Genomic DNA, 26,983 nt, shown 5'->3' on the forward strand with positions numbered 1-26,983 from the left:
TGACGATTCAGGTTTTTAAAAACAGAACTGAATTTTGAAAATGAATTTCCAATGATTTAAAAAGTCTTTTTCCTCTATAAGAAGTTGAAAGAAGAGGACAATGAAGTCTGTCTATAAATCCGTCAATATTAATAATTAATTTTTCTTTTTCTTTCATTTAAACATATTTTTTGCTTCCATTTCCCTCTGCTCAGCTACACTCACTGGTCACGTTAGTTAGCACAGAGACTGATACTAATCTGTTTTTTATGGTTTTTTTATTGCTGTCATGGTTTCACATGTAGATACTGAATTGAAAAAGGGGCAAAAAAATTGGGCAGAAAATAAGAAATGCCAAATAAGAAACGGCAAAAACATTGGTTGCCTAGCAAACATGTAGTCACTTTTTAACCACCCTTATTTATCGATAAGGTAAGTTAACAAAAGATATGATAACGGATAATGTACCATGGTAATCTTAATCATAGCAGAGCTAAAAAATGCTGTAATCATGTGATCTCTGTTTACAATAATATACGGATACCGTAAATATGAAAATGGATTTGATTGGTTATCACATTCACAATAGGTATTGTGTTACGTTACAAAGGGAATGTTTTTATAACATTGTGAACAAAGAGATGGCTCTTTATGAAACCAATCATAGAACTCGTGACAATCAATAAAATTAGACGGGCTTGGTCAATTGTTAGAAAAAAACTTCACCTTTCAGTGAGGAAAGCCATAGAGATTTTTGAAATAAAAGACAAGTCATAAGGCAAGTTTACCAATTTATTATTTTTATTTTTATTTCTTTTTCTCTTCGTTTATTTGTTTTTTTGTCTTTAGTAAAAACTTAAGAACATCTGAGGTCTTAAATAATTTTTTGAGCTATGGATATTCAACAAGAAAGTTTAATCGATTTTCCTGTGTTTTAAAACTCCCAAAGCAATAGAGAAAGTGAATTATTTTCATCTTTCGATTTATAGCATTGTTTTGCAGGGATGTCCAGTTTGTGTATTCTCAGGTTTTTGTAAAAGTATACAAGAATACGGTTAATAAAGCTAATTAAGCAGCGACAATGATTTTAAAATTGTTTCAAGAGTTTTGTAGACTATCACTATCTGGAACTTGTTAAGAAACAAAACATTGTTTGGCATAGGTAAAACGTTTAAATAGTAAAAAAGTATATTATATTTCTTACGTATTTAAAGCTAGCAAAAAAAGTATTTTATAACAAAGAGAGCATCTCATCGTACTACACCGGTGAAACAAACTTTCCATTTTACTAAAATTGGATCATAGCTGGTTTTACTGCGAAACAAAAGTTCATTATTTTGATATGATTCAACATTTTGACGGAGAACTTACTCTAACCGTCTCTTATCATATAATTTAAGCTTTTCTCGCAACTTAATTGGCTAATCTGCACGAAATATATGCTGTATTTTGTTTTTCAACCGAGAAAAGAGTGCAGTTTTTACTTATATAGAGTGCAAAAAGCTTATATTCTTCCTTTCATTGGCTGATTTAGCGTGCAAAAAGCTTATATTTTTTCCTTGATTGGTTGAAAATTCGTAGGAAAAGCCTATTATGTTCTTAAAAACGAAAACGGTCAGTGAATCGGTGAATTTATTTTCACAAATATTCATTTTATGATTCGCAAATTTTGTTTTGTTTCAATAGTCATTAAATAGTCATTAATCATAGATCACGCGCTCCCCACCGGCTATGAGAAAAAACAGTCAACTTAAAAGAATAATATTATAGCACGACGATGGAGTTCTGTGTTATTTGGCTTAACAATAATAATTTATTCTTTTAAAAATTAATAGTTTTTATTTCCATTCAGCGTGACATGAACAAATAAATTCATGAATACAAATTAAATAAATTATCTTGCAGTGATTTTAGTGGCCCCCATAACAATGCTTGTTAATATCGCGAACATAATTAAGCAGTGTGCAACCGACTATGTGAAATTAACATCATATAAGACCGAGTACATGATAAACAAGTTATCGCACATGCCCTCAAAAAGTATCAGCTGATATTTTTTTTCATTTTTTAGTTCTCGTATATTTCACTCGCCTAAAGGCTCATGAAATATGTAACAAGAACATAAAAACACTCAAAAAATATTGCCGATACTTTTCTCGGCACTGTGCGATAACTAGTACATATACCTTTTTGAACTGAACAATGAAATATTAAAGCATGTCCATTATGCAGAATTGTAAAATAACGTTATGAAAAATATTCGCCCATACAAATTTCAAACTTAGTTCGTGAGAAGAGTACTAGGTACAAAGTACAATAACTGCGTTGTCATTATCTCGTGACAAATGTTACGTAAGAAAGCAAATCAACACTTATATATGTTTACATTCCAGACAACTTCTTTTATTTGTATTGAATTTTGTTCTATTTTGTTTATGCTTAGTCTGTTTGGTCTAAGTTGACGTTGAAAATAAAACAAAAGTACAAACTTATTGTCATTGTTGTTGTCATGACGGGTTATAGAAACTGTAATTATAGGATATTGGAAAATGAAATGGCAAGTTTCAATAAAATAGCGAAAGTTCGGTCAAGTATAGATTTTGATAAGAGAAATCGATACAGAAAGTACAAAAACTGACTCATGCCATCTTATGATAAGCTGTGTGCAATTAAACAAATAAACACTTGAATAGATATAAATTTCAAACAAAAAGTCGCCCTATTTATTGCTTAGCAAAAACAGAGTACCAAAAATCCTTTTTAACCCTCTCAGAGTGGTATGTATTGACTATTACTCAAAAATACCCCTTATATTTAAAAGAAATTCTTATCTTAAAAACATTAAACTCTTAACACAACTATATTTCGTCAAGGGGATTAATTTTGTTTTGTATTTATTAACCCGACTTCCCGATTTTTTCGGATTTTCTTCGAAAATTAAAAAAGAAAAAATATTTTAAATAACGAGTTTGCCTATCATTAAAAATTAAAGGAATTAAATTTAAAGCAGGTACCAGTGCATCCATTTTGTATCAAGTTTAGTCGCACTTGGAAAAGAATATTAAAAGTTATGGAGGGGAGCAGAGTTAAAAACTGGTACTGTATTTTCACATACGTTCCAAAAAAAATTAGTTGATGACAAAAACGTTGTGTAAGATAGTGTGAAAAATTAAAAAATGATGACTCATTGTCATCTTATGACAATGGTTATGACAAGATGTGTAACTAAATAAATAAACACTTGAACATATTTGCATTACAAACTTCTCCTTTCTTAGCATATACGAAGAAAGAGCACGTACTTCTATTGAAAATTGAAAATTTGTATTATATCATTAACGTATATTATTTAATATTATTTTTTATCCCATGTATAAGAAAATTAAAAAAGCTTGAAACCGTAAATGTTTAAATGGCTGGTGTCATTGTGATCAAATAAACATTTGATCACAATGCGTATAATGAATATACGTCATTATATGGTCAAGTAGACGAAAGTGATAGCGATAAGTTGTCAGGGTAACCGAAAAAAAGTAATAGTGATAGATTGTTTTTTTTAATTACAGAGATTGGGGACTTGGATTCAATCGTAAAAAGCCTAAATAATAGAAGCGAGCGTTCAATGAAAACAATAAGGTAAGTTTTCTGACAGATAAATGCAAAATAGGTGTGTACTAAAAAAGATAAAAATTATTTTTGAATTATACGAAGGAGTGTGTTTACGCTAGATGATTTTACGCATAGACAATATCGTGGTCTAATACACGAAACTAAAAACAAAACATATTCAATTACAGCCATTATTGGCTTTTACGTAAGTAAAGCGATATGAACTTTAAACATATCATGTGGTCAGGTAGACGAAAGTAAAAAGAGTTAAAAATATTATATAAAACAAATAATTAAGCTAACGACCCATCCCAAGCACACTCGTCGGTATGATAATTGTTTATAGGAACATTCGTCTAAAAAGTTAATTTCACAGCACCTAACCTCTCCCATGTTCTGGTTTTATTTAGCTTGCATGGGTGCGCACTCTTCTCGTAGTATTCTCTGTGACGATGAAGGTCGGACTGACTTGTGGCATGGTTCCAAATGGTCTGCCGTCTTTCGTTTGTAGTTTTCTTCCACCGTGAACACAAGAATAATTTAATTTGTAGTACTAAATCTCCAGTTTCATAATTTTCGTTAATTCTTTTTGTGGAGTCGTAATAACAGCTTGACTATCTCTAACCATAGTCACTCTAACATAGACATCAACAAAATTATTTATTTGTATGTATCTAATTTTGTTTTCAATATCAACATAGCAACCACTTTTGTTCCTTTTCTTGTAAATACAATCCACAAAGTTTGTTGCTTTAGCAATCAATTGAATTAGCAATCAGTTTTGAAACAACAATTGGAAAAAGGTATAAACATAACGGAATTGATGAATTATTGTTTAGCTGGAGTTTAAAACTCTAAATTTGGAAAATTAATAAACAAACGGAAAAGAATAGTAACACGACTATCTCCGTTTTTTCTCGTCAAGAAAATGAAAAAGCAGTTCCATCGTACATTTTCTTTTGCGAATATTTTACTAACCTCGCAAAAAAGAAATTAAGCCCTTGTTTAGTCAATAGAACGGTATTCAAGTGCACCTTTGAGGTAAAAACCGGCGTCACCTACCCGCAGTCTATATATTCCTGAAAAGAATCTTGGTATTGCTTTTACTCTAACCTACCGCTTTGACACATCTATGTTTACTGCCATGCTCAGTGATTAATGTCTACTATATAATGACAACATATGCTACAATCAATTACTTTTAGTCATGTTTTCACTTGTACACATAGACGAGTATAGTCCCATGACACCCATCCGAAATACTTGACTGCCAAATGTGTGCGTAACATTACTACATCGTTTTCTTTTGCTATTTGCAAACGACATACGAGATCGTTCTCTACTAATACTAGCGAGATTTTATACAAATAAGCAAATGCTACCTTATTTATTAACTTACCAGAACTGTTCATTGCAGCACTTCTTTTATTTACAACTGGGTCAAAATGAGCTACTCCCATGGATTATTAGCAGAACAAGGGCAGTAAGCATCAGTGACTGCTACCTGCTGGTATATTTTCCTGTTTACGAGCATACAAACACCTTTCGCCGTGTTTCTCGCCCCGAGACATTCACGTAAACAGACGCGTCGCTCAGATCATAGTTCAGTCCTGTAGGACGCAGTTAAAGTCTGTTGTGTTCTAGTTAAAGAATAGCATGAGAAAGATTTTCTTGTGAAAGTTCTAAGCAACTTAGTAGTCATGTGATTAGATTCACGTCGTTTAGAGAAAAAAAACGCTTACGTAAACACGAAAAGAAATATGATTGGTTATTATAATTACAATACCTTTTATATTACACCATGACTATATAAATAATTTGTTTTATGTTGAACAAAAGAATAATTATATATGTAATCAATGTTGCATGACGATTACCAATAAGACAACATAATATATTTTAGGGTTGGTTTGTCATAAACTTTTAGATTTCAGCGAAGAAAGTTCAACAGCTTTTAACGTCAGCACGTTTTTTAACAAAAGATAAATATATATTTATATACAAATATTTATATAAAAAATCTGTTTCACGGGTGAGTTTAGTCAGTTGTTCTCCATCTATTTTGATAAAATCTTATTGACTGATAATTTCGATGTTAAGTCTCCTTGTTTCTTCAAAGTTTCTTTTTTGTTTTTTTCAGCCGAACAGCATTTAACGTTGAAAGAATATCAGGACAGGACATATAATTACATATATATATAAAAGAAATCTGTTACACTGGTGAGTTTAGTCACTTCTTCATCTTTTTTAGTAATTTTTTTTTGAAATATTATTGAAGTGATATTTTCGATTTTTTACTGCTGTTGTCTGTTTTTCATGTTGTGTTTTTTTGGTTTCCTTATTTCCTTGTCTTTTTATTTTGCTTTCTTGCATTAAGTTTGTTCACTTGCATTTTTGTCATCCATAAAACAGATAGAATGTTGATGTAAGAATTGTCAGTCTGACTCAGGTTTTTCTTAACCTTTTATTTTAAAATTAATCACAGCGATCTAGTAGCAAATGTTCTTAATTTTTTTAATACAGAGACTCATATGTGAGTTTCCTATAAACATGTTTCATATAAAAAAAATGCTAATTGAGTAAAATCAACCTCATCCGACAATATTTCTTCTTCTCATAGTCAGGGACAGCAATTAGAGGCCCTTGAACGAGGTTGACGGTGATGGCTACTAAAAATATAGCTTGCAAAAAAAATTAGAAATGTAACCTTAAATGAGCAATAAAAGTGGAGTTGATGACAAAAACTTTGGTGAAGTATAGAACTTGGCAAGAGAGTGTAAAAAAGTAAATAATGATGACTCATGTTCTTCTCATGACAAGTTGTGTGTAATTAAATAAATAAATACTTGAAAATATTTGCATTCCAAAATACACTTTTGTAACAAAAACTCTCCTTCGTTGACGTTTTTAGTACTAATACTTTTAGTACTAATATAAAGGAATTTAATACATATACTACAATGCTTTAAAAACGCTCGGCTGTGTATCTTTAGGGGCGTCCAATTTAGAACTGGAGATGAAGGTTTAAGAAAGAAACTTTTGATAAAATTTTACAATTTTAATTTATCTCTATCATTATATTATATTAAAAGTTAGTGCAGCATTTATCATATCTTATTTCTTCCTTATGTTTAAAGTGGGCTTCATGAATATCATTATTAAACAGCCCCAAACTCGTCCCCAGCGCTTTTTGTGTCTTTTTTTTAACGAACAGACAAAAGTTGCTGGGACGAGTTTGAAACTATTTAAAGAAAAAGGTGGTGGTCTTATTAGATGAGCGTTTATTAAAAGAAAATACTGAAAGGACAAAACAATAAATTGAGAAAGAATTTAAATAAACGTAGCGAGCGTTTATCGAAAGCATTCAAAAAATTAAAAATAGGGGTGTACTAAAACGATAATTTTTTTAATAATATGGAGGAGTGTGTTTGTGCTAAAAAATATTACATATAAACAATTTCGTGGTCAGATGGACGAAAGTAAAAAGAAGATAATTTTAACTAAAACCATGGATTTTGTTGTTTACGAAAGTAGAGCGATATGAACTTTGGACATATCATCTGAGGTAGACGAAAGTGATAGCGATAGGAGAATGAGAGTAATTAAATAAAAATGGACGTGTATTGATTTATTGACGTCAAATGTTAAAATGGAAATAAATAAAAGACATTAAAATACAATCGTGCATTTCGGCCTTTATGTAAGTTAAGCCAGTTCGACTTCCTAACCTCCTGACTAGGAGCAACCTCGTCCCCAGGGCATCTTGTATCTTCCTGACATCACTTTTTATTGTTTACTGAAACCTTCTTCGGTGAAAAGACTATTTAAAGCTAGTCCACGGATTTGTTTGCCCTTTTTACACCATTGCGTGTGTCTTGCTACTTGCCGTACTATTTTGCGTAACAGACAGACGTAGACGGGTATTAATAATATAGATTAGTCGTGGATAAAGCTATATATTCCATAGATTTAAGTTTGTAATTATGTCTATGCAGAACGACCTTATTTGTAATTAGATATAATCATTAATAATATATAATTGCATGTTATTTTTGTATGTAAGAATATTTCTTCTACAAAAGCGACTATAAAAAACATCCCCCCAAAAACTTCCATTTACATTCTTGATTGGTTAGAACAAATCACGTTACAAAATTAAAGTCATTTCACTTGCTAGGAATTTCATTGTCTGCCAATTTAATCTTACTGGCGGGTTGTGTAACTACAATGAATGTAAATACTTTGTCACAAATTTATGTTGGGACATATTCACGTTGCCTATTTTGTTTAAATCTTTTTCATTGAATTAACAAACGTTTTATGATAAGAAACAACAAATTAAAAAAAATTTCTGCACGTGGTTTCTTCCACGGGTTTAAAAATTAGTACATTACTACGCTAGTTCTAGTCTGTCTGTAACAAGCAAAGTAGATGTGTTGTTTTTGATTAAAAAAATAGCCGTAGCAACATTTCACATTTGCCAATTTATATTGTTTAAATAACACTTGGGGCATGAAGAAAAAAATCCGGTAAATTCGGACTTGCTATGGATTCCAATTGTTTTGTCAAATGAAGAAATTATCTACAATTAAATCCATGATAAAATGTCTGTTCCGCCTGTAAGTGCAGTTTTGCAGACTTGATTCATCCGTGCTTCGTCGGCGTTCACCTCCGCATTAGTTAAGAACCGCATGGCTGGATTTCTTGTGTAAGACCTGGTTACCAACGACGAAGGGGTCAGGCAAAAGAGATTCATGTCTACGTAGTTCTTTTAACTAAGTCAGGAGTCGGTGAATTAGCTAGGATGGTCAGGTTGGCTATGAATAGGCTTGCTAATGGATAAAAAGTGTTTGACCAAGACGGAAATCTATCGACGTTTTGTCCGATGAACGTTCTAAACGAGCTAAGGACATCTCCGAACAAACTGGAAATGTGGCAAGCATTTTGTCTGACGAGTCTCCAAAAATTATTTCGAAGGTTGCCATCGCACGTGTTTTATGCGTGTGCCAAGGCATGCGCGTACGATCGCACGCCTCTTCTGAAAAAGCCTGTTATTTTTAATTTACAATCAAATATTCTCGTCGTCAACTTAATTTGTGTGAGAAAAATCAATTTCAGGTATTTATTCACTTTCTTTGAAGCCAGTATACATCCCCATTCGGACCTGGATATTCTCTACGTATCCTAGACACGACACAAGATTGTATCACCCGACGAACACCTTTTCCCAAGTGGTTATGAACAAACCAATAAAATTGGCGGTATGCCGCATATCGATAAGATCTAAAAATATCATCTTCAAAAAAGATTGGAAGCAAGAGTGCTAGCGACCTATTTGTTAGAAACTTCGTCCTTTTTTTAAGTCTACGGCTTTCCTGATTGTGAATAGCGACTATCGCTGTCCACAAAGTGTTGTTTAAAATCACAACAGCGTTGAAATCTTCGTGCTCTGTTATACATTTCTTATCAAAAACACAACAGAAACCTTATACCCAGGCGCTCATTTATAATACAACCAAAAGAAAAATGTGAGGTCAAATTTTACAGGTAGCGTAGCTGGAAGTAATTTATAGTGTCCACCTCGTTACAGCATAAACAGTCAACAGCTATAGGCATCCTTTCGCACTTTTGCACATAGGCACCACTCACTGATCTGGTGTGTCTGCTTCATTGTCATTATAAGAGGGAATTTTTTGTTTGTTATTGAGTCGTTCTGGCTCAAGCTGAAATTCAATTATGTTTACATTTCTGTTTGTGAACATGATTGATAATTGTAAAAAAATTCTATTGGAAATATCATTAACATTTTTTCGTTATTTCTCTAACTGCATGCGCCAATCTCTACACGGGGTAAATCAATGAATACGTCATTGCATAAATTGCGCATATTAATGTTTTTACCCAGTCCTTTTCCGCTTTCGAAGTTCAGTAAAGATGAGAATTGAGAATGGCATGGTCAAGTAAACAAATTCAGTTTAAACTTAAGCTGGATTTCCATCAGTGCGAGTTCTCTTATCGCTCTGGCTTTTTTGACCCATTGATTTTTTTTCGCACTGGTGGAAATTCCAGAGCGACAATTTTTTTGCTCTTATCGCCCAATTTCAGTGCGATAGTTAGAGCGACAATTATCACAAAGTTTTAATATTTATCGCTCTGAGTTTTCGCCCGAAAGTGCAACTTCAACGAAATATCGAATGTCCTTTTAAAGAAATTAAATAGATTCTATTGAAGTGTAACTTCAGCACATGCTTACACGTGTTGAGCACAAGAAATAGTTTGTGTTATGAAGCGAGCAGTGTTGTAAAACAAGTTTTTATTAAATGGGAAAAACAAATAGGTGCAACTTAAAGGGAAGATGAGTACTTAGCAGAGGCTGTTTGAAATTTTATTATGTCTATACGACAAAAGTTGCAAAAGAGTATCGAGAAAAAAGATCGAGTGGCAAATGCTTGGAGGAAAGTTGAGGATGAATTAGGATGCGAAGAGGGTAAAGTTTATCCTTTTTCGTCAGTTCAATGCGCTATATTTTTGCGCTGTTAAACCTTGAGCGTATTCAGCTTCTTCTATTACTTAATTAGAAAAAATGTTTTTTAAATTCAACTGTTTTAAGGTTAAGCTTTTCAAAGATGGGACAACTTAAAAAAGATACAGCAAGGAAAGGAATAACCTAAGAAGGAAATTTGCATTGGGATCAGGTTTGGCTGACGTTGAATCGTGTGTCAAATTTTAAAGGAATACTCTTTTTTGTCTTGGCTTGATAAGTATTCAAATTAGAGACACAAAATCAAATATAACGGCTCCGGAGGATGAGGAGGATATTGATTCTTATTCGGAGGCGGCGGTTGAAATTATTTAAATAACAAGAATGACCCTACAACAAAATCACCAAGTTTGGCCAAGATGACAACTATTGCCCTCATTGCGCAATTTCACTTCTTAAAGCAGTTGATTATGCACTCCTTTCAATTCTCTTTCTCTATAAATTTGACGAACATGAGAAAATGGCGATTTTCTTCGTCTCTTTTTTTTACTATTAAGGCCACAGCTTCTTCTTTTTTCTGAACTGTCTGCCATCTTGAAATGCGTGTGTTCACATAAGAAAATTTCGCACAAATAATAATATGAATAATAATTTGAAACTCATTTAGAGCGTAGAACTCCTGTCGCACTAAAATTTTGTGTAATTTTAGAGCTATAGGAAGATTCGCTCTAATGGAAACCCACCTTTATGAAAGACAATTTTGGTTGTATTTAAATACTTTTTTCTTTACTTTTCCATGTAACTAATATCAAGTTTTGATTTTTTAGCGGGCAGTACCTTTATAACGCGTAAAAACCTTTTTGAAAAATTTTGCGCAACTTCGGTTTAACCCTATTCGGTCCGGTGGGGGGGGCGGATTCCGCCCCCCCTGACGGTTTTTTTAATAACTCCTGATTGCTTTCTTATATGGCTATGATACTTACTGAGTTTCACCATTTATCTATTAGACACCTGCATGCTAAATTGTTAGGTCCCATACCTTTCAGAGGCTTTGATATTGGCCATTACTCGAAACTACCCCTAAAATCTCTATGAAATCCTTATAATGGGGAAAATATAATAACTCCTGTTAGGATAATCCTTAGAACTTGAAACTTGCAAGCTTTGTTTCATCAAGAAGAATCATTTTGAATAATTTTAACACGTGACTATTCCGATTTCCCGATTTTGTCGGATTTTACCCGAAAATCCGGAAAAAACGGATTGTCGGGCAATTTTTGGCAATTTTTTATTAGATCCATGTAAAAACCGGAAGATATGTTAAAAGAATTTTATTTAGCTTTCAGAAACTTCAAACAGAATGTAAAAATTCGCTCTAGAACGAAAGTAATTATTTTTTAAGCAGATAGTGGCATTTTTAACAATTTTCAAGCCTCTGATGACGTCACAGAAAATGTGCTGACGCAAGCAAACATTTTTTGCCACCATTTTGTTCCTTTTATGACGTACTATAAGTGTGCCAAGTTTGATTCAATTTGAACAATCTTATGAAAAGTTATTGAGGTCATAGTATGTTCGAAAAACCCCGGACCGAATAGGGTTAAATAAGTCTAGTTTTGAATTTATTTTGCTTTATGATCATTTTTATCATTTACCAGTCAGCTATTTCAGGTTAACTGTCTATAAGTTTTTTTTATCACAAATATTTATGTGGTTTACTTGCGAAGGTTTATTTTAATCACATGCGTCATCTGTAAAGAGTACTCACCAGACCACAGACATTTATGTCAACATTCTTTGATCTCTTTAATAAAAGCCGTATTCTATTTGTCTGCTTGCACGCGAGAAAAAAAGTCGTGTTGCGGAAACACGAAATGCAAACAGTATAATAACTATTAAATAGTATTATTGTAGTTTTATTTATTTTTCGAATTTTTATTAGACACCTTTTGAATTTTCATTAAATTTTGTGTTGGACGTGATAAAAAAGGGAAAGTGAACAGAGATGTCTGCTTTTTGTCGATAACAGCGCTGGTTAATTAATCAAGTTTTAAATGTAGGTAATCCCCAGTTACCTAGGGTGGAGCAGCTGATGCCAGTTGCGTCTAAAAGATTTCCCTTTTTTAGCCTCACACTCAAAAGTGCAATGCAATGGCTTCGCTAATTTTATACAGATTGACGGCAGTCTAAAAGGCTTTAACGTCTTGACGTAACGTCGATAAAGTTAACAAATTAGACATAACGGTTTTAGCGGCTTCAAAAGAAAATGAAAACAACCCATTCTTCTTATACACTGTCACCATATTATGATAAAGGATTAAATAAGTAAATTAGTTCTCTCGAAGTGTGCTTATTACTACAAACTAGTCGTTATCCCGTGAAAAAATTCACAAGAATTCATCTGCCAGGAATATCCACGAAAATATTCCCGTCACCATTTGCAGCTACCATTTGACACAGTGAGTATCCTAATATAGACTAGTCGTTAACCCATAAAAAACACACGAGGTGTCCCGTCTTTAAGTTACACGTTACTTTGTGTGCCCGTAACACGATATGTTTTTTGCGACATGCACGCAGAATATGGCTGTTGTTAATTACACTTGTTGGCATTCCGTGGAAAAATCCAAGAACCACCGGCGATTCAATATAACACCAAATATATTAACCATGTATTTAAAGATGTTATCTAGATAAGAAGATTAAATTGGCTGGGGCACTTGGAAAGAATGGAGGAGGATAATTGGGTAAGAAAGTGTAGAGACTTGATAGTTCCTGGGGCAAAGCCCAGAGGCAGACCGAGAAAGACTTGGCAGGAGGTTATAAGGACAGACTTGATAGAGAGGAAGTTGAGTTTAGATCTAACACAGTCTAGATCAGATTGGAAGAGGGTCATTAATATACCCCGTCCAACCCATGCTAGCATGGAAAACAGACGTTAAGCCGAGAATGATGATGATAATGATTATGATGCCATAATAATAGAATTTTATGACAAACTGTATCGAATGCTGTGCTGAGATCAATAAGGTTTGAAATATTTCTTGACTTAACTGAATGATTGCATGATCAGTTGACTGGCCTGCTTGATAGCCAAATGTCTTATTATACTCGCACTATGTCGAAATTTAAGTTTATGTATATTTTTAAAAGCCTTGGGCTGTTTTCCTTACTGATAGCGTTGCGTAAATAGACTGTGGTAACACATGGGTGTTAAAGCACAAGCTGGAGTGTTTCCATTCAGACTGAAGAAGTAAAGAGGGGTAGAGTGGAGCAAAATTCGAAAACGTACTTCAAATTCCAATCTTATCTTTTGTTTTTTCAAACCAATCAAAAATCAGTTATACAAAACTTTAACCCGCAAAATTATATCTTAAAAACAAATTAGGACCTGTGAAGTCTTAAATTGTAAAGAATTCGTTAAATAGTCTCCCTTTCTCTAATATTATTGTAAGAGAAAGTAAAAAAATGTGATCTCACATTTCAGATCTCACAAACAAATAAAGCAATACGGTAAAATTAAAAATAGCCATTTTGCAAATTGTTTATCGGTGTATTACAACCTATATACTGAATAACTAAGTGAGTAGTATTAAAACTATGATTTTTTTCGTAGAAACAACGAACAAACGCACTAATAAACATTATATGTAGAAACAGAAGAAACGTTCTGTTAAGAGCATTTTTGAAGAAAGAACGTCAACGCGGGTGTGTTGTTGTTCTTTTAATTAATTGATCTAATGTTGCTACAGGACACAAAATAACAAATGCAATGTATCTCTATCGACTTTGTTGCGATAGGCGAATTTCCATGAACTTCTAGTAATTTTGTTGATAAACAGTATGAAAAACTTTTATTGATATTTCTTGAATTGAAATTGAAATTATCTTATAGATATTATAGTCATGGCAACGGCAGTACCTCCAACAGGATCTTCTCACCATGCATTGATTGCAAACAATGAATATCAAATTAAATTGGTCACGCTTCTCAATGAATGTTGTGACCACTTACGTGAAATTTTACATGATCCTGCCCGTGGCAACATGCCAAGGGATAAGAAACAATTATATCTGTCATTAAAACAATATAAGAAACATTTAAACCATTTGAAAAGAGATCAGCTGGAAATCGTTTTTCCACAAGATAAGGAAACAGATTCGGGATTGTTTGACATCACTATTTTATGTGACGTTCTAATTAATTGTTGTCACGGTATACAAGCACCAATTGGTGGATGGAGGACCAGAACACCGCAACCAAATGATTTCAGTGTCGGTGCTGACATCATTCGAATCAGAAATGAGCGAAATATTGTTATGCATGGAAGAGCAATGACTTCAGCACAATATAATCGGTTGTGGAACGCCATAGAAGGTATATTAAGAAGACTCGGATATGACATAACGAAAATTAGAGATTTGAAGTCTGGTTGTTTAAAAGACTTGGACTTATTTAAGATTGAAATTATGAAAGCAGTTACTGAAATTTTAAATTTCAATGTTAACAAAAACCAAGACAATATAAAACAAAATCAAGATGACATCAAAGCAAATAAAGACAGTATTCATCAAAACGAAGATGGTATTAAACAAAATCAAGATGACATCGAAGCAAATAAAGACAGTATTCAGCGAAACGAAGATGGTATTAAACAAAATCAAGATGACATCAAAGCAAATAAAGACAATATTCAGCAAAACGAAGATGGTATTAAACAAAATCAAGATGACATCAAAGCAAATAAAGACAGTATTCATCAAAACGAAGATGGTATTAAACAAAATCAAGATGACATCAAAGCAAATAAAGACAGTATTCAGCAAAACGAAGATGGTATTACACAAAATCAAGATGACATCAAAGCAAATAAAGACAATATTCATCAAAACGAAGATGGTATTAAACAAAATCAAGATGACATCAAAGCAAATAAAGACAATATTCATCAAAACGAAGATGGTATTAAACAAAATCAAGATGACATCAAAGCAAATAAAGACAATATTCAGCAAAACAAAGATGGTATTAAAGAGAATAAAGAGAATTATAAGCGATTAGCAGCCGAAGTGGAAATAGTAAAGCAAACTAATTCTTCATCATCATGTGATCAGAAGAGTTCTCAGTTGGAAGAAACTATAAAAGAACAACCCAGGTGTGTAATTCTTTTTCTATATTGTTCTATTATTAAATTGATTCTGTCAACTTAACATAAAAGACAAATATGGTAAAGTAAAATTTTCATTCAATTAAATTCCACTTTATCTTGGTGTAACTAAATCACTTTTCTGTAATGATTTCAATGCATAGGAGAGTCATCAGCAATAAGAGTACATCAGATTGAAATTATGACAGCACTGATTGAAATACAAAAATGTAAAGTAAATAAAAACAAAGACAACATTAAGTAAAATCTAAATAACTTAAAGAATGAACTATTTATATTCAAGTTGATGTAAAAAAAAACCAAAACGGAGTTAGGAACATTCAAAACGATTATGATTGAAAGACGGAATGGGAACAGTAAAGTCCTTTGTTGTCATCGTGTCGTTCAAAAACTTGTCACTTAAAACGGCCTAGAAAGAAGATACCTTTCTTTCAAAAAATAAGATTTTATCGTTTTTTAGGACAATATTTCATACAGTTACTTATTATTCTGATTTATATTTAAATGTTTATTTTAGTTATATACTATTAAAAAATTTCCGAGGAGATTTTCTAATACAATTTGAGGATGGCTGCTCCCACTGGTCTATGAAAAGTGTACAAGTCATCATTACTGAAAATTTTGCGATACAATCAAAAGAACTTCATGTCGACAACGATTACATTGTGGAAGAAGAAGAAGGGAAACTAATCCTGATTATTTACAATCACATTGCCGAATCTATTAATGGGTTATCAGTTACGTTAGTTGACAGTGAAAGTAAAACTCATTTGATTCCAATTAAAAGTGAGTAAATTTAGATAATGTATTCTATCTAGTACGGAAAAAATGAATAAGGAGTTGGAACAATAAAAACAAAACAGAACAAAAAAATACATTACTTACTAATGTAGCTGTGCATGGGGGCAGAGCACAATTAAACAAGTTGGGAAAGCTATATTTACAAGTAGAACAAATTTAATCTTAAGGGTTTATTTAAAATATTATTCGAACCATAAAAAAAACATTGTCAAGATTTTGTTAGAATAGCAATCATTTCAACGATGCAAGCCATTTACCTCGACAAAAGTTTTACTTTGGCTATGAGAACGCAAAAATATATAAAAATTATTGCAAAGATTCTTGAATAATAACGTTTAGTATTCTACACAAAAAATTTAACGTCTCTAGCGCGTTGTTTTGTACAGCACTTTAGATTAAAATTGGTTGAGTAGAAATGTTGCAAAGTAAAATAATTTTTTTAATTAGATATTGCACTGGTCCGAGCACATATGTGTACAACCAGCTATTTTGATGTTAGAACCCACAACAGTGGAAGAATATCTGAACATATAAAATGCATTGTAAAAGCAGAAATAGAAGAAGAAGATATTGAATTTATATGTGGAGGTAGTCTACAAACAATGGAGCCTAAGGAGTACGAAGCACTTGGAAAGGAATACATCCAACGTTATTTCACCGTGAATGAAGAATGCATGGAAGAACCACTCCAAATTCCACCCCCAATGCCAAAAGTCACACATTCCTTATTTGCACAAAAGATAAAGTATGTTATAATCGAATTACAACCTCGTTTGTTTACAATATTTACTCATTATAACACAAAGGAACATATTCGATTTCTAAAACTGGATAAAGAATTTTCTTTGAGTTTGGAAAGCACAATTACTGATAACAAAAGAATTCTACTTGTGTTGCCAAATTATATCGTCAACATTAGATACACAGAAACAACCGACGCAGTAAGAATACAAGATGAAGTCAAAGCGGGCGAAGAAGACTTGAAGGAGCTATCTATCATCACTAAAAAATATCTTAAAAATGGTCACCTGACAATGGTTAATGTTGTAGCTGCACCACATTTCAAAGATATCGAAAATATCCACCTTTGTGTAGACTGCAACTTACTCTCCAAAAAAACTTTGGCTGAGGATAGAAGTATGACGAAGTTCTTTTCAAATATTTTGCAAAGCTCACAAGTACAAAATAATGTTCAGGACAACAAGGAACGGTATATCAACATGGTTGGTAAAGTCATGTGTTTTATGGCTACAAGAAAAGCACTCTATTCTGTTCCTTCACTCAGTAAAAACGTCCACGAACAAATAAGCTCGTTAATACTTTCTCCACAGCAACTCCGTCATTTATACAACAACTCTTTAAAAAAAATTATAATCGGTCCTCTAGGCAGTGGAAAGACAGTGCTAGCTTTAGCACATTTGGAAATAGCTTACGAGCGCTCTGAGAATAGATCAGTCATATACTACGTTATTTGGGACGGCAACACATTGCTTAAACGGGATATTGTCAATCATACTAAAAGATTTAATTTCAAAGCCGCTGTCGAAGTTGTTGTAAAGGATAATGTCGAGTTAGCTAAGGATTTGAAAATGAATGAAGTGCCAACACCATACCAGTTATTAGAGTCATTGGTTAAGAAACATGTTGACCAAAACCTGCATCTAATAATTGATGAATTAAATGGAGAGTTATTTAACAAGGAAGAATCATCTTTGCTTAAACACTATCTGGAAACTGAAGACAAATTAAATAACTCTTTCATCATCTTTTTCCCACAATCCATTGAGAAACATAGAACATTAATTTCACACCAAAGAGTCACAATACATGACAAGTACAAGTATGAAGAAACAGGAATGAAAGTTTTAAAACTGAACAGAGCAATGAGAACAACACGGATAATCTTTCAGTTTTTAAAGGCTTTTGAAAATGAAGTAGAACAAAACAAGGTAACAATGAAGCTTCCCGATCAGCAATCAAAAGAAGGATTGTCCACCAAACAACCACAACAGCAGCAAGAGCCACAACGGCGACAACAACAACAACAGCAGCAGCGACAGCAGCAACCACCACCACCACCGCAACAACAAGGACAAACTACCAGTAGCAATGTCACGCCGATAATAAAAGGAGAAGAAGAAAGTTTTGAAACACCGGTTGATATTGATGTCGTTGCAGCTTCAATACAAGATGGGGATCTTTCGGGTAATGTTAGAATTGACACTTCATTAAAATTTAATACAGCGTATTCAATCGGTCATAATATCGAAGGAACAAAACCGTTATTGATACATCCGGCAAATACTCCAACAACAGACAAAGAGTTTATACCGATGTTAGCGCTTGTTTTACAAGATGTATGTTTACATCATGCCACTAAACGTTTGTTCATATATAACACATTCCCTCAAAAGGATATTTTTTACAGATTACTAAAACTGTTAAAAATTGATTTTCTTCACTATGACAAGTACACTGACTGGAAAGTTTTAAATGGTGATGATATCATAGTTAAAAATCCCTTGCAGAGCCAAAATTATAACCTGCTCACTACTATTGAGGGAAGTCGTGGAGTTGAAGCAGCCGAATGCATCTGTATAATTGAAAGCAATGATTGCAAGTTAAAACATTTGACATTAGAAGCAATGTCCAGAGCGACACAAAATCTAGTCCTTGTTTCAACGTCCAACGTTTACCAATCAGGTACAGTAAAATCATCAACTGGTCATATCATCAGTAAACTGTTAACTGAACATCTGGTTGAATACAATCTAGAAGTCTCAAACGATGAAGATACGGAAATACCGTTCAAAAAGTCTATGAAAAGTAACAATAAAATAGTTTTTAACATTAAACCACAATATTGGAAATTCAAAGAAATGATAAAAGATTTGGAACATGTTGGTTTTCAGGCAACGGATGAACTCCTAAATGCGCATGAGTTCGTTATGAAAAAGTAAGTAAAATTTTTAAACAATAGAGAACAAATTCTCTTTTGAATAGTTCTTTAAAAAATTTAAATTCAGTGATTCATATTAAAGAATTGGATGGTAAGGGTTGTGTTATATTAAAATAAAAAACCCCCACGAGATGACCAAAGTGTGATCATTCGCAATCCTCTCTCCTTTCTTTTGTGAAATTTGTTCTAGAGAGGCAAAAAAATCACGACATATGTATCAGGACCTATTCTGTACTTAATAAAAACATTGTAAGAGTTTTCTGATGTTAAAAATGTTAACCTGCTGCTAAGCATGAAAAAAAAAAAATATTATTAGACAAAATTTTGATCATCTTTTAATTTATTTTATTAAGTAAAAGTCATTAGTTTTGTTAAAAAATATGATATAAATGCAATATTAATAATTTTAGCCTTTTTCCTCCTGGAAAAGTGAGCAATATAATTTGCTCATATTTGTCAAGTACATCATGTATATTGAGATGGCAACAGCACGCTAATAAATACACCGTTAGTAGACAAGAAAGTAAAAGTTTAACCTGGAATAACTTAGCAACTAACATTTCTTGCAATCAATACATCGTTGATGACATGGAAATTGGTGAATCGTGCAAGTTTTGTGTTGTTGCTAAAAATCATCTTGGTGTATCTGATGACAGCACTGTGTCTTATCGTCACGAGTAAGATTTTATTCAACTTCTATTAAAAACATTTTATAGCCATGTGTTAAAAAGTATGTCAGGCTTCAGGAATATTAACATGTGCTCAATTTTTTTAGACTTCCAAACGTCATGGGTGTCCAATTTAAAGGTAAGAGAAATAGTTATCGTTTTATCAGCATAATTTTAAGCTAGAAAATCACCACAACACTCTTTGTCACAAAATAGGCATAAAAAAATTAGCTTGAAAAAATAGACAGAAATAAGTGTTGACTAATTGTGTGATTTAAAAAAATTAACATTTATTAAAAAATTTTCTTGTTCATGTTGTTATTTACCTGTTACAAAAAGAATGCGGAATAGTTAAATATTTGCTTTCTTCGTTACCCATATTACAACAAACAAATTATTCTAATTATTTGTTAAACATTTAATTTATTACTGTACTTATACCATGGGACACGCAAAGTCAATTTAATGACACTATTGTCTGAAACGAATTTAGTCCTAGAACCTTTTAAGAATTTTTTTTCATCTAGTGTTGCTTTTAAAACAGATCTTTACTAAAAACGTAAGAGGTTATTAGACGTTTTTGTTTTCCTTTTGTAAAATTTCGACAATGTTTTCTTTCTCGGTCATATGACATTAATTAAGAGAAACTAAGTGTTATCAAGTAAAAATAAATCTACTCTGCACATTGGTAATATATATCCTAAAAGGAGGCTTTGGAGTGACAAAACATCAAAGGCAAAAGTACTTCCGCTAAAATGTAGTGTGCTGATGTTGCTGTTGTGTCAATAAAAGTGATACAAAACTTCTCACTTGGTATTAATAAAGTTTTCAAACTTTGTCAATAGAAAAAATTTTGTTCAAATATTGCCATTAATTTTATTACTATCTCGTGGTTGCTCGATTTATTCAAATCATTTGTTTAGTATAGATTATTAATAATTTAAAAGTAATACATATTTTTTGCATAATTTCTGGTGTAGTTTAGCCTAGTTAGCTAAGTTTTTTCTCGGATATCTAATTCAGTTTTTCTCAAACGAAAGTTTAGACGCAAACAAATGTAGAGCAATTCCCTTAAATTTAAATTCAAACCACGCATTATTTATGGCTATATCGTACTTTGCTGGGCATAGTTAAAGAAGCAAAGATAAACTGCTCAACAAGTGTATGCAAAGTGAGAACGTCCTTTTGAGACCTACATTTACCTGCAAAAGGGATATTTTTACGAAGCGAATTGGGAATAGCGAATTCGGCGGCTAATTACCAGCGAAATATCTATTTGATTTTCACGGGAAACAAAAAAAACATGTGACCAATTTAACATTCTGAGTGTAAGCACTTTTTCTGGTATTAAAAACCGGATAGTTATTTTGAATTCTAAATAAACAGTTTTCTTATTGGTTAAAAGATATTTTATAAAATATTTCTACTTTTCGGGGAAGAGAATTTTTCAAAGCAAAATCAAAACAAACAAAACTTTGCATGCTCAGATATATTTAGTTGGCGAACTCGTTTAGCAATACAAACAATGAGGCTGAGGAAAAGAAAACAAAATAAGAACATCGGCAAGACTAAAACACCAATTTTCTCTCTACTCCCGAGAGAAATACATTTGGCAAAAAGAAATTTTAGCAGAATCAATCGCAAATGTTTTTGTGAATCTTTGAAATGAATAACAAAATAAAAACTACTTTTACCGGTACATGTTATAATAAGGAACATTTCAGGCTGTAACGAATATAAGCGTATATATTGTAAATGTACCTTCAAGCTTCAAGTTTACTCCAATACAACACTAAAGCTTGCTGACTTACCAAATTTCACACCAAGTTTAAAAAAACTATTCCCTTTTGCCTTTTCTTTTTGAACCCGTAGCTAGCTCTCGGTCATACTTAAATTTCGCATAATAATTTGAAAGTTGATCACTTTGTGCAAAGTTGGACAATGTTGTATGATGCGAATCCTCCCTGTAAGTCGCTTGGCGCACTATTTACAGTAAAACTCTTATAACGACTACAGCCTCGTCTCTATGTTATATGGACTTTGCAGAGGGAAAAGTCTGTTATTCAAGTTAGTAATGAAAAGCCTTGTTTTCAAGTTACCCACATTTGAAAAATATTGCTAATAGTAACCACCCGGTGAGAAAAAACAAACAATCATAAGCAAATCAAATCATTTCGTCGTAAAATTTAGACTGATTTTTTCTTTCCTTGTTCTGACTAGAACGAACAAACTCCCCAAATTTATAGTGTAGCGTGTGAGTCTGAGTTAGTGTTAGGCAGTTGATTTTGATATTTAAAGCGCATATTTTGTAAATATACATCATAGATTCAATTTTACTCCAACACATACTCTAAAGCTGGCTTAATATACCGAATTTTGCACCAAGTTCGGAAACACTATTTACATTTACCTTTCGTTTTTGAACACATGGCTCTCGGCCATACTTAAATTTTGCTGAATACTTTTCAAGCAAGATGCCTCGTACCACTTTACTGTTCCATACAAAGTGGCTTTCCTGAAGTTGATCACTTTGTACAAAGTTGGTCAATGTTATATGATGCGATTTCTCACTGTAACTCGCATGGCTTACTATTAACAGCAAAACTCTTATAACGACTACAGCCTCGTTTCTATGTGATTTGATTTTGTAAAAATTACATTAGAAATTTGCAGAGGGAAAGCCTGTTTTTCAATTTAGTTACAATATAGTAATGAATAACCTCGTTTTCAAGTTTTCCACATTTTTTAAAAATTATTGCTAATACTAACCATCCGGCGGGAAAAAAACAATCATAAGCAAATCAAAAGTCATTTCATCGTAAAATTTAGACTCGGTTGGTTTTTTGTTTTAACAATATCTTTTTCCTAAAGCTGTTGAGTTTGAATTTTTGCAATATCTAAGGCTCGTGCTCTTTTTTGTTCTTATAAAGAAACCCGCACAGTTTTTAATCGATCGCGTGTCAGAGAAACATCTTTGAAATGTTCGTGCAGACGAAATCGAATATATTGAGTACAGTCGTTCTATTTTTATCATTATATCATACTCAACCAAAACGAATATGTTTCATTCAGCAAATAATGTTGATAGAAACTGGTCGTTTGAGGTGAGAGAAAATTTAATTTTGATAAAAGCGGTAGCTAGTTTTTATTATACATTATTTTTATTCATGAGAAACCCGTTTACAATTATTGGAGTATTTACTAAGAGCTGTGTACCTAAGTCTCGTGTTCTTTAGAATTTGTTCTTATAAAAAACCAATCGCGTGTCAGAGAAACAATCTTTAAAATATTCGTGCAGACGAAATCGAATATATTGAGTACAATTTGTTCTATTTTTATCACTATATCATACTCAACCAAAACGAATATGTTTCATTCAACAAATAATGTTGATAGGTCGTGTGAGGTGAGAGAAAATTTAATTTTGATAAAAGCAGTAGCTAGTTTTTATTATACATTATTTTTATTCATGAGAAATCTGTTCACAATTAACGGAGTATTTACTAAGAGCTGTGTAATTTTAATTTTTTTTTAGAATTTAAACTGAAAAAACTAACAAACTCTTTTTGCGTGCTTGAGATTATGCTCTGTCTTGCAATTTTCTCCATACAATCTGAAAAAGCGTTATTTGTTCAATATTAATATTTAGTGAAGTTTTTTCTTTGTTCGTAAGAAACTAAATAAAGTCATGGAATAAGCATACTAGCCAGCCTCGGTTTTAGGGATTCATCGCCGTCTTCCCACATGCCATATAGATAAAAAAATCCCTAGGGACAAGAGTGCTAGATTAGACAATACTAATATTTGGTAAAATTTTTCCTTTGTTTTAAAAAGCTAATTGAAGATTCATGAAATAAGCAGACTATCCAGCCTCGTTTCCAGATCTAGCCCAGATTTATCTTTTTGTTATTTTCCGGCATAAGAAATAGATAAAAAATCCCTGGGAACGAAAGCGCTAGACTAGGTTGGTTTATAAAAACGCATTATGTTATCGTAGTAATTGTAGGAATAGCTATATTTACTTCCGAGATTTTTATTAAAAATGTTATGTGAAATTATTTTAACAAGCGAAAAATTTTAGGGTCTCGACATTAACTGAAACACTTCCGTGGTTCATACAAGTAGAATATTTTCTCCTGATGCAAATTATCCTATACATGATGACGTCAACATATTAATATTAACTTAAATAAAAATAAATTATTACTATACTTTTTGTTTCTGTGTTTTCACAATTACTTTTTTTTGTTTAATACATTATAAAATGTTTTACAATAAAAAAAGTATTTAATAATGTCATAAGTTTTTCGTTATCATGTTTCATTAATTTATAAATTTATAATTTTTATTCATTTACTATTTTATATTTAGATATCGAGGAAATTATTATAACTAACGATATCGAGAAACTGCAAAAATTACTATCCATTCATCCAAACATCGTTCACATGAGAGATGAAGGTAAATTCACACCATTGATGTGGACAGTATATTACACCGACAATACATCAATGGTGGAAATACTCATCTCATATGGGAGTGATGTTTGGGCGGAAGATGGATTGAAACGAAACAGTTATCATTGGGCTGCATATCAAGATCGTCACACAATATTAGATATGTTATGTCGACATGATGTAACAAACATCAACCGTGGAGATGTTGACAACTTCACACCATTATATTATGCTGCAGCGCTTGGTCACATCTCATGTGTTGATGTTTTGTTGCGTCATGAAAATATTGATGTGACAATCAAAGATATACATGGATATACAGCTTATGATGTTGCTGGAGGATGGATGAATGAACACAACCGGAAAATAATAAGACGAAAAATAAAAGAATACGAAGTAAGTTATTAAGTTGATTTAATAAATTAGAAAGAAGAATAAATTTGTATTTTATTTTAATTTGAAAATAATAAGGATTAAATAAATGTTTAAATAAATATTTAGGTATGGAATGTTTTTATTTTTTTAAATTTTGGTGCGAAGAAATTAAAAGTTAATAAATTAGAAAGAAGAATGAATTTTTTATTTCTTTTAATTTGATAATAATGATGATAAATGAAAGTTAAAAAACGAATGAAATGATTCGCAATAATAAAAGGATGGATGATTTTTATTTGAGTGAAATAAACTAATTAACAAATTGAAGGATATAATGAATCTAAATTTAAGAAACTTAAGAATAAAATGTTGAATGTCAAAAATATTTTTTTATAACAAATTGGATAAAATGAATAAAATACTTAAGAATAAAATGTTGAGGTTGTCAAGTAGATTATTGTGACAGTCCAAAGTAGAAAGTATCTTTAATAAAAAATAGTGAATAATTATAGCTGTTAACAATTCTGACAGCATTAATTTTTATGTATGTAATAATAATGAGAAGAGATAAGTATATATTATAACGAAATTAAAAATAATAAATTTTATAAGAGAAAAAGAAGAAGTAAAAATACAATTTCGTACCCAGACTGTTTTTTATTTTACATCTTCTGAAATTGATTGTTATTATTGTTAGCATGAATTGAATATTATAGATCTGAAAATATTTAAAATAAAAGATATTTAAAACATTCAAAAATAAGAATGCCACGATGTTAAACTTTTTTTTCGTAATCCGAAATTATTTTATTTTTTGCATAGCGATTGTACAAATTTCGCGTTATAAAAGGATTTTATGAACACATTGACAGATTGTCTCTCATTTAGAAGACATGGCCATGACGATGGCTGTTCTAATACTTAAGTAGCTATACTTTAAAATAACACATCTATTTATCTTTTAGGACAGGACGAAGTAAATATTTCAAATGATTTTGTTTCGAAAAACAACAATCAGTTTGTGAGGTGAGACGATACTTTATACAATTGGATATATTTATCTTTTGTTATTTCTATTTTTAACTTTCTTTCATGAAATTTATTTATTTTTTAGATGAGGAACGAGTCCATTTTTTAGTTTTATTTTATATTGTAATAAATTTATTTGTAGTAAAACGTACTGAAACATTTTTCTGTTCGATTTTTATCAAGCCTTCGTTTATATTTCATTCAGGAAGCGACACATGTCAAAGGTCACGTGTTTTTTTAAACTGTCTCAAACTTGCCGCATGGTGCAATGTAGAGTGAATCTTATTTATTACAAACGTCAACTGATACACTTTCTCAACCTAGTCCCCACCGTCTTGTTAGGCCTTTATATTTTGAAGGCCCTGGCTGGTCACGTGACGACAGAATACCCACGTATAGTGGGTATTTTGAAAATAATTATTTGTCTCGCTCTTCCAAAATATACACAAGCAGTCGAGAAGAAAATAAAAGAACTGACACAATTATTTAGAATGGTTAAAATAATATTAATAAGAAAAAAATTATATATATTTTTATATAAATATTTTTATATTGTAAAAATTATTTTTATTTATTTATAATAATATTTTTTAATGTATAAAAGAACTGTTAATAAATATTGTATAATATATTAAACATTCACACTTGCTTACCTGTTTTTAATTTCCAGTACTTCTCCCCTTTTCTTAAACTTCTTCCCATTTTAAAAAAGTTCCTCTTATCCTGATTATACTGAAGCACAGCAATTTAACATTTATTAAGTAAAATTCGAAATAATAAAGCAAATATAAAGACATATTTTTTTGTGTTTACATGATACTTGTCAAAAGCCGCCATTATGTGGTAATTTTTTTTGTAGGATGAAACCCAGTTTGACGTCATCTCCTAGATGGTAAAAGAAAGCCCATGAATATGTTGCCGCAAAACTCATAAAACATTTTGGGAATAATAATAAAATTAATGTCTAAGACAAATAGAAGTAATGCCAAAAAGCATTCTTTCTTTTCAGTCTCCCAACAGGTCAGAATCAACGAGCTGCGTGAACCGTCCCCAGAATTTGTTACCTGATAAGTCAAAGCCGCTAGCGCTCGGGCTACATCTCAAAAAGTCAAGAACCCCTGGAGACGAGGTTGTTGACAGAGTAGATACTTTTTCAAAACGAGTATAATAAAAGATGAACACTTTTCATCGGATGTTTTGATCAACGCTGTCAAAAAGCCTGTGGTAAATTTTAATCATAGTAAATGGAGTCCTGCGCAAATTTCAGCACAGATTCTGCGCAAATTTTAATACGCACTCGTCTTTTACGTTGCACCTAGGGCTTCCCTTATTATAATACAGGAATTTACGGACTTCTATTATGATCTGCGCATTAATTTTGCTTGCTGGAACCTTAGCCCGTTTGCGTGAATTCCATCCTCAATCACAGGACATGTCGTGATGATCAACGCTTTCTG

General features: G+C 32.0%; 1 protein-coding gene and 1 long non-coding RNA gene across 7 annotated transcripts; one reads left to right on the forward strand and one right to left on the reverse strand.

The window, feature by feature from the left end:
• The first annotated feature begins 579 nt into the window (after window positions 1–579).
• LOC130629122 (uncharacterized) lies at window positions 580–26,174 on the forward strand. 6 transcript variants are annotated; one of them, XM_057442254.1, is made up of 11 exons: window positions 580–3,615; window positions 5,729–5,808; window positions 6,209–13,777; window positions 13,965–15,225; window positions 15,755–16,023; window positions 16,486–18,994; window positions 19,408–19,674; window positions 19,773–19,804; window positions 24,037–24,518; window positions 25,463–25,523; window positions 25,612–26,174. In XM_057442254.1, the coding sequence occupies exons 4-10, from the start codon at window positions 13,976–13,978 to the stop codon at window positions 25,475–25,477; spliced, it is 4,824 nt and encodes a 1,607-aa protein (XP_057298237.1). In that variant the 5' UTR covers window positions 580–3,615; window positions 5,729–5,808; window positions 6,209–13,777; window positions 13,965–13,975; the 3' UTR covers window positions 25,478–25,523; window positions 25,612–26,174. The 6 variants fall into 6 exon arrangements, with proteins under 6 accessions (XP_057298237.1, XP_057298253.1, XP_057298244.1 ...); XM_057442270.1 differs by having other exon boundaries at window positions 13,686–13,777; XM_057442238.1 differs by lacking the exon at window positions 580–3,615 and adding an exon at window positions 5,222–5,620.
• On the reverse strand, window positions 3,080–5,531 carry LOC130629224 (uncharacterized). The gene is made up of 2 exons (XR_008981924.1): window positions 5,375–5,531; window positions 3,080–5,228 (listed from the first exon to the last, which is right to left on the reverse strand). It is a non-coding gene; the product is annotated as an uncharacterized LOC130629224 (long non-coding RNA).
• Window positions 26,175–26,983: the final 809 nt, after the last annotated feature.

Source organism: Hydractinia symbiolongicarpus, chromosome 2 (assembly GCF_029227915.1).
Source record: "Hydractinia symbiolongicarpus strain clone_291-10 chromosome 2, HSymV2.1, whole genome shotgun sequence".
Taxonomy (NCBI): domain Eukaryota; kingdom Metazoa; phylum Cnidaria; class Hydrozoa; order Anthoathecata; family Hydractiniidae; genus Hydractinia; species Hydractinia symbiolongicarpus.

Bases quoted from the DNA above. Each gene is read 5' to 3' on its own strand.
- LOC130629122 (XM_057442254.1), top strand. From the start codon at position 13,976: ATGGCAACGGCAGTACCTCCAACAGGATCTTCTCACCATGCATTGATT. The intron at 19,675-19,772 runs GTAAGATTTTAT...CAATTTTTTTAG, and splicing joins ACTGTGTCTTATCGTCACGA to ACTTCCAAACGTCATGGGTG. The intron at 19,805-24,036 runs GTAAGAGAAATA...TTTTATATTTAG, and splicing joins CATGGGTGTCCAATTTAAAG to ATATCGAGGAAATTATTATA.